Source organism: Triticum aestivum, chromosome 7B, assembly GCF_018294505.1.
Source record: "Triticum aestivum cultivar Chinese Spring chromosome 7B, IWGSC CS RefSeq v2.1, whole genome shotgun sequence".
Classification (NCBI taxonomy): domain Eukaryota; kingdom Viridiplantae; phylum Streptophyta; class Magnoliopsida; order Poales; family Poaceae; genus Triticum; species Triticum aestivum.
Genome location: NC_057813.1, coordinates 510,224,636 through 510,232,625, shown reverse-complemented (window position 1 = coordinate 510,232,625; position 7,990 = coordinate 510,224,636). Strand labels below are relative to the sequence as shown.

The 7,990-nt window shown below is 40.4% G+C and overlaps 1 protein-coding gene across 3 annotated transcripts; it reads left to right on the top strand.

Moving 5' to 3' along the window:
• Positions 1-2,647: 2,647 nt before the first annotated feature.
• Positions 2,648-7,544, top strand: LOC123158317 (CMP-sialic acid transporter 1). Of its 3 annotated transcripts, XR_006479339.1 has the most exons (9): positions 2,648-2,784; positions 3,370-3,453; positions 3,726-3,940; positions 5,037-5,115; positions 5,996-6,165; positions 6,299-6,485; positions 6,815-6,892; positions 7,017-7,290; positions 7,370-7,544. XR_006479339.1 is itself a non-coding variant. In XM_044576356.1 (8 exons), the coding sequence occupies exons 1-8, from the start codon at positions 2,734-2,736 to the stop codon at positions 7,119-7,121; spliced, it is 969 nt and encodes a 322-aa protein (XP_044432291.1). In that variant the 5' UTR covers positions 2,648-2,733; the 3' UTR covers positions 7,122-7,544. The 3 variants fall into 3 exon arrangements, 2 of the variants coding, with proteins under 2 accessions (XP_044432291.1, XP_044432292.1); XM_044576356.1 differs by having other exon boundaries at positions 7,017-7,544; XM_044576357.1 differs by lacking the exon at positions 2,648-2,784 and adding an exon at positions 2,841-3,144 and having other exon boundaries at positions 7,017-7,544.
• The last annotated feature ends 446 nt before the right edge of the window (positions 7,545-7,990 follow it).

Genomic DNA, 7,990 nt, shown 5'->3' with positions numbered 1-7,990 from the left:
GGCCTACTAGATTGATCTTTCTTGGAATGGGAGAAGTCCTTAGCTTTGGGTTCAATCTTGCGATGTCCTTTCCCAGTGAGAGTAGGGGCAGCAAGGCACGTATTGTATTGTTGCCATCGAGGATAAAAAGATAGGGTTTATATCATATTACTTGAGTTTACCCCTCTACATCATGTCATCTTGCTTAATGCGTTACTCCGTTCTTACGAACTTAATACTCTAGATACATGTTGGATAGTGGTCGATGTGTGGAGTAATAGTAGTAGATGCAGAATCATTTTGGTCTACTTGACACAGACGTGATGCCTATATTCATGATCATTGTCTTAGATGTCTTCATAATTATGCGCTTTTCTATCAATTGCTCGGCAGTAATTTGTTCACCCACCGTAATACTTGCTATCTTGAGAGAAACCACTAGTGAAACCTATGGCCGTCGGGTCTCTTTTCCTTTATATTGCGTCTCTTTAAATCTCGTTTACTATTTTGCAATCTTTACTTTCCAATCTATACAACAAAAATACCAACAATATTTACTTTACTATCTTTATTAGATCTCACTTTTGCGAGTAACCGTGAAGGGATTGACAACCCCTTTATCGCGTTGCTTGCAAGGTTCTTGATTATTTGTGCAGGTACTAGGTGACTTGTGCGTTGTCTCCTACTGGATTGATACCTTGGTTCTCAAAACTAAGGGAAATACTTACGCTATTTTGCTGCATCACCCTTTCCTCTTCAAGGGAAACACCAACGCAAGCTCAAGAGGTAGCACTCACGTACCATGCCAATGGAAGAAAAAAAAGCCTTGAGTTCCAAACGAAACAAAGTTTGCCAAAAGCAAGCATTGATAAAAAACATGTTTTCAACACCTACCTCTAAACCTTTGTTGTTTCGCCCACGTCGAAGTGAAACGAAATCATGTGGTTCATCAATAGGGACCTCATTCAAGTCTACTTTACAAACCCAACAAATATTGTATCTTTGGAGTTGTAGCAAATGTAATTGTCAGTTTGGTGGGAGGTATCCATGTTGTCAAGAGCTGCGCGAGCATTCGACAAACTATTTAAGAAAACTCTCTAAGCTGACGATGTTACCTTCTCACGGAAGCCACCAATTACCTTAAGTCTTCATAAATTGTTTTCACACCTTATCCAAGGAGGGATGTACCTAGTATAAATAGGATAGTGCTCTCATTCATATAGAAATTCTGGCATTTAGATTCGCGAGGCAAAGACATAGACTCGTCTTGAGATTGAAGAATTTTGTTGTCCTTTTTATATGGATTGGCCTAACCTATACCCTAAGATTTTAGCATGGTTATGTGGGATAGTTTCTCGTTGTTCCTCGGTGGACTGCAACTAATATGTGCTCTTCGGAGGTGCAGATAATTTCCTGTGCCTAATCTCCTTGTTCCATGGCCATGGGTTGCACCTAATTTGCCCAGAAGCTGGTACCAATCACCCCTCCGCATGGCTCTTCGGAGCATGTACTTTCTTGCAAACACCAACGCACATGCGACGGGTCCTTGAAGGATTAGCCTAGGACTTCTGCATTTCTCGTTTTGTTTTTATGTTTTATCATAGGGTTAGTGTCTATCTGGTGGAGTTACTGCCGATGTTGTTTGACCGCTGGACTTTGAATAATAAATAATATATGGCTGTGTGCATCTCTCGATGCAGAGGCTGGAGTTATCCTCCTTCTCGAAGAGAAAACCTGGAGGGTAGTCTCGCTCTTGATTTGCAGGTGTTTGCCTTCCTTGATGGACCCTTCGACTGGCTCACTGTGTGCTTGTCTCCGTCATCTACTACGGCGACGAACATTGCCTCCTCTCGACCACTTCATGGATGCTCTCGCGGGCCTCTTCTGGTGGCGGTTCATTCCTAAACTTGATTGTGATGAGGACTGTCAATTGATGACAAGAATGCTTGGAGCTTTTGCCGCGCCCACTACACGTGGAGAAACAAGTGTTGCACTTTCTCTTGGATGACAACACGCTTGACAAGCTTGAGCTATTTGAACCACATGGTATGTGTGGTAAGCAACCTCATATTTAAAGTGAAGCTATCATTCTTTGTGTGGTGAATAAATAATAGAAATAGATGAAAAAAAAAGCTTGAGCTATTTTACAATCTTAACTTTAGTCAAGCTTGACCTGAAAATTGCCCGGAGTTCTATTATTTTTATTACTAAGTGATGAGTCTCCCTCAGTAACTTTTCAATTACAAGTATGAGCATTATAACACATAGAAACTTTCATTCTCTACCATGTCCGGAAGATATATGTGATGTTTTGAGGAGCACGAAAAATGGAACGATCTTTCCTTCTATTGACCACCATTCCACATCTTTGTTCTTTATTTTTTTAGGAATTATTTTCTTCTTTAATAATGCAATAGTTATAGTAGTTTGACATCAAACCCATTTCTCAAAATTCTTGTAGTGTTAGGTGGACCCGTCCTTAAGCCCACCTGTTCTATGTCATCATGTTTTTTCCCCGTAAAAACTATTACGAAGAAAACATATCCGGGGTTGAAAATGCAAAGTGAAGTTCTGAAAAGCTCGAAGTGCTCGCCCACCAGGCTTCACCGGTGCGCTTCTCCATCCTCTGCTCCGTTGCCCCCCCCCCCCCCCCCCCCCCCCCCCCCTCGTTCTCCAGCACAGAAACGTCGAGAGAAGAGAGGGAAAGAGAAGCGGCGCAGCGCAGCGGAAGGCGAACAGGGGCAGGAGGAGACGATGCAGTGGTACTTCGTGGCGGCGCTCCTCACCGTCCTCACCAGCTCGCAGGCAACACCCCCTAAATCCTCCGCCCCCCTCCCCTCCTTTTTTGTCGATTTAATCACACTACATCGGGCCAGATCTGTACCGGAGCGGGAATTGATTACGGAATTCGATTGGTGTGCGGGATTCTGTTTTCCGTGACATGGCGTCTGCGCGGCAGAGGACTAGGGGCGGCGGCGGCTTCGATCTAGCGGTGCTGCGCGCAAATGCACTTTTGGTTCTCTGCTCGTGAACAACCGCGGTTCAGAATATTTGCAGCCTGGACTCCTGGAATGGCCGGGACACTAGCAAGATGCGCTCTGATTCTCAGTTTTTCTCTACCAGTGTCGAGATGTACTGAACCAGTACATTGTAACGCACCGAGAGGTGATCGGTTTTAGTTCATTTGAACATGCCCTGGCTTTGGGTTGTTGTGAAAATATTGTCCCCCTTAGTGAGTTGGTCATGGTCATTGCGCAGTCCGGAACCAATGACGGTTGACCAACAATAGTTAAATAAGCCTGGAATGTTGCACATGAGTTGTTGTTTGACTTCATTTGTCAATCATAATGTCTTCTTATGAGTGTTTCTGATTGCATTACATATGTGCAGGGTATATGGACTACACTTTCTCAGAGCAATGGCAAGTATAAGTACGACTATGCGACCATTCCATTTCTTGCAGAATTTTTCAAGGTACATATACTGCAACTCTCTGGAATCTTATGCTATTGCCCATAATTTTCTGGGACCAATATATCTGTTTTAACCCATGTTGCAAATATGTAGAGTAGGAGACAATAATTTTGGACATTTACATCCGTTTATCCTAAGTGGTGCAAACATGTAGTTTAGGCCAGCAGACTATGAATTTGGAACTCTATAACTCTTTACCGTAAGTGGTTTAGATATGCAGAAGACAGTGATTCATCTATATCAGTTCTGACATTACCCCATTCTCAACGCAGTTGTCAGTCTCGAGCTTCTTTCTTTGGAAAGAATGCCAGTCTTCATCACCACCAAGGATGACAAAGGAGTGGAAAAGTGTGCGACTATATCTTGTTCCTTCAGTCATATACCTCATCCACAACAATGTGCAGTTTACGACCTTGACTTATGTTGATCCATCGACCTATCAGATATTGGGGAACCTGAAAATTGTTACAACTGGAATTTTGTTCAGGTGTGCCATGTGCCTCTTCATAACATTGCCTGTGTTTTATGCTTCCTAATACTATTAGCTTGATATAATATATTTTTAATTTCCAAGTACTGCCTGCATTCAGTCTTGTATGTGGTCCATGTCAGATTTTGCTCCCTCTTAACAAAACTCAGATTTGATGCACTATAAAATAGTCAAACTGATTGAAAACAATTGAATGGAATTTTGGGAAAACCTATTCTGGTTTTGTTCCAGAACTAAGCAATTAGCTTACTCAGAATTTCAATTGTGACCATTATATATCTTGTGGTTTTATTTCACCTCAATGCTTTACCTTTTAAGATCTGTCTAATATTGAACTCTTGGCAAATACATGGACACTCCCTCCAATCTTCCTGCACAGCTATTTCATTTTCTTTTTGCAATATATTGTTCCCTGTTGGCTACACTGTACAATCTAAAATGCTTATATCCTTTTGATGGCTTGCATCACGAAGTCAGAATTTTCACCTAATCAGTGCATGCATTGTTGTGGTTTCAGAGTTTTTTGCAATGTGGATATCAATAATCTTATGTTTGTTTCTCAGAGATTAAATTATTGGGTTTAAAATTGTTTCATTACCTGTAGTAAGTTGCTATATTATGAGAAAGTTTCTGGTGGATCCCACCCTTAGATGCACGCATGTGCACACGCTACAACAGAGGTCCTTATGCAATCAAGCATTCTGCATGTTTGAACACGAAACACATGTACCAGGAAAGTGGAATTTCACTGTATAGTAGCTTTATCTTTTTCCGTTGGTTTATTTTGGGTTTCTTTTCCAGTAAGATATGTATTCGGTTTTTCTGTTTCTCCATGCATAGATCAAATTCTGACTTGAAACTTTGTGACATGATAGATTGTTTGGTGCCACTTGTCATCTTTCCAGAATTTTTTCCATGACATTTGCATCTTTTTGAAGTGGATACATGGTAGTGCACCTAAATGTGAGATGCAGTGTGTACACGCTCATACTATTAGTAGAGCTAATATTCTACATAAGTAGTCAGTGCAAGTGGTACTTGATTCTTCCTCCCCTTGATTGACCTATGCTGTTTTGTCTGCTAATTGTGCCAGGCTTGTCTTAAGAAGGAAATTATCAAATCTACAATGGATGGCAATTATTTTACTCGCTGTGGGCACTACTACAAGCCAGGTTTGTTACTATTGCAAAATTGTCCTGTTTTATTATATTACTCCTGATATATGGTCCCACTTTTTTTTTTTTGCAACATTCCAACATATATAGAAATCTGATTACTAATGAACTAACAGTGCAAACTGATCTCAGGTTGCCTGGTCTTGACATTTTTAGTTAGGATTAGAGGTATATTTATACACACACAAAGGCTAAACTATACCCATGTAATCACGGTACTCTATGCTTACTTTGACAACACTTTGAGCTAGTAGTGTTTTATCACAAGGCATTGGCATGTTAGCACTTAATACTGTTTTGATGGCCAATATTTAAACATTAAATCCATAACATGTTATTGTATCCATGCTTTTCACAAAGTGGTTGTTACGCATTACTATATTTCAAGTACAGAACTAGTAGCGTGTTAAAAGGTCTCTATAGGCGTAAAATGAGTCACTTGTTTAGTTATTAACTAAAACATGTGGTCGTTAGTCTAGTACTTCCTCCGTCCCATAATATAAGACGTTATTACATCCCATTGTACTCACGTATGGGATGTAATAACTCCTTATATTATGGGACGGAGGGAGTAATTAGTACCTATTAGACTAGAATTCTGGCTCTCTCAGGAGTTACTGGCAGCAAGGGTCGAAGCTGGCACCAATTCCGATTACTCTTTTGCCCATTGCCCCATGAGATCTCCGTTATTTTTCCATTACATTACATATTAGCTATAATTAAAGTTGGAAAGGCGTACTTATTTTAAGATCTTTTCTCATGGTTTTTTCTTAGTCAAAAGACAAAACAAAAATTGTAACTTATTCGTCTTGCACTTTTTATTGTCCCTGTGTATGAATTTAGATTGTGTTGTAAGTAATTATTCTGCCCCTTACAGGTCAAGGGATGTGGAGATGCACCATGTGATTCGGTTTTCTCAGCACCATTCCAGGGTTACATGCTTGGGATACTTTCTGCTTGTCTTTCTGCACTAGCTGGAGTCTACACTGAGTACTTGATGAAGAAGAATAGTGATAGTCTGTACTGGCAAAATGTACAATTATATATGTAGGTATCTATATCTAGACACTGGTCTATTGTCTAGAATTACACAGCCCTAACTCCCATTTAACCATCCTCTGTGCACAGCTGCCTGCGTATCCCATGAACAGTATTTTACATTCATCTTATGTGCTGTCAGGTTTGGAGTTATCTTCAACATGGGTTGGCTTGTCTATGGTGACTTCAAGGCTGGGTTTGAGATGGGTCCATGGTGGCAGCGTCTTTTTAATGGCTATTCCATCACAACATGGATAGTTGTGTTCAACTTAGGGTCTACCGGTCTGCTAGTGTCATGGCTGATGAAGTATTCAGACAACATAGTGAAGGTTCGATCGTCTAGACTATGCATGTCAGCAAAAATCTTAAATTTCAGTTCCTTTCTCCTAATGCCTGCAAAGTGACACTATAGATCTTGTTTGCATGCCAATTAGTTGTATTGCTATTTGTCAGAGGAAACTGATCGATTTGAGAACCCGCTCTCCTTTCAACAACTCTTTAGATTCCTTTGCACCTCTGCCGAAGAAAAAAGAAAGAAAGCTAACAACCCACAGTTTCTCATCTGACTTTGATAATATGATGATTATGCTTTTTGTTTCATTATTTTAGTTTTATGAGCGCAATTGAAACTTTGTTTCCTGAACTTCTGTTTCAACAGGTGTACTCAACTTCAATGGCCATGCTTTTAACAATGGTTTTGTCTGTATATCTTTTCAATGTGAGAGCTACAGTTCAGGTAGGAATATTCTTTTTGTGTTGTAATCTTTTTGTTTCTTGTCAGTTTCATAGTTACATGTTTGGAGATGGACTATCCTTGGTTATTTATTCGTTCTAATAAATGATTACTGCCTCTTCTGCAGCTTTTCTTGGGCATTGTGATCTGCATAATTTCCCTGCAGATGTATTTTATGCCTGTACACATGCTAGTTGAATTGCCACAAACATTGCCAGCTACAGCGAAGTAGGTAGTCTACTGTTACCTGACATGTTGATCAGAGTGATGGTGTACTGTTGATCAAGGGAGCAGCGTTGTTGAGTGAGTATCTTGGGCTCAGCTTAAATTGAGTCATCCTTTGAGGCTAGTGGGCTACAATGTTCAAAAGATTCTTCAGTTAGCATCACGTTGCAGGGAAGGTAAATAATCATTGAAGTGAACACGTGATATTAGTGGACAAAAGGCTAACTGCTGGTGGCTTTGCTAATTTGTATTCAGGTAGAGGATGAAGGCTGATTGCTATTTTCTTTTGGATTTAGAAATGGAAATATGTACACATATTCTCCAGTTAGTTCGAAATGGTTTACTAACCATGCTCTAAAATTTTGTCATTCACATGGAAGAGTAGATACAGGACTGGTGACTAAATATGAGTTATTACATCCTTGAGGAAGATGTTAGACTTCTTTTTTTGCAGCAAGTGCATAGTTTAAATGCCGGGCAGATCTCATATATTACATTCAAAGTTTTGATAATACTTGCTTAACACAGAAATCAGGTTGTGTGGTTGCCATCCTGCCAGATGGTATACCCTGCCGGTAAGTGCGTCTAGCTTTTCGTTACAGTTACCTTGGTTTCTGACCACCAGAAACTGGACATAAACGGCATAGCACCCTTGAATATATTCAGTTAATGAACCACTTGTACTCTGTGAGGACCTCTCTCCCATTATACTGCTGCAGTGCCCGTTGGTCTCATGGTCTGCACCTTATTGCAAGATTAGGAAGCCATGATATGCCAATGGGATGTTTCCATGGAAAATGTAGAGGCCATGTGGCTTATGCTGACGTACTCAGTGATATCTGGAAATGCATGTAAGATGGTTGTTGCTCACTGAAA

What these genes read in the sequence shown, in the direction of transcription:
- LOC123158317 (XM_044576356.1), top strand. Translation starts at nt 2,734, where the DNA reads ATGCAGTGGTACTTCGTGGCGGCGCTCCTCACCGTCCTCACCAGCTCG. An exon ending in ACAACTGGAATTTTGTTCAG is followed by an intron (nt 3,941 to 5,036) that starts GTGTGCCATGTG and finishes TAATTGTGCCAG; the next exon opens with GCTTGTCTTAAGAAGGAAAT. An exon ending in ATTCAGACAACATAGTGAAG is followed by an intron (nt 6,486 to 6,814) that starts GTTCGATCGTCT and finishes CTGTTTCAACAG; the next exon opens with GTGTACTCAACTTCAATGGC.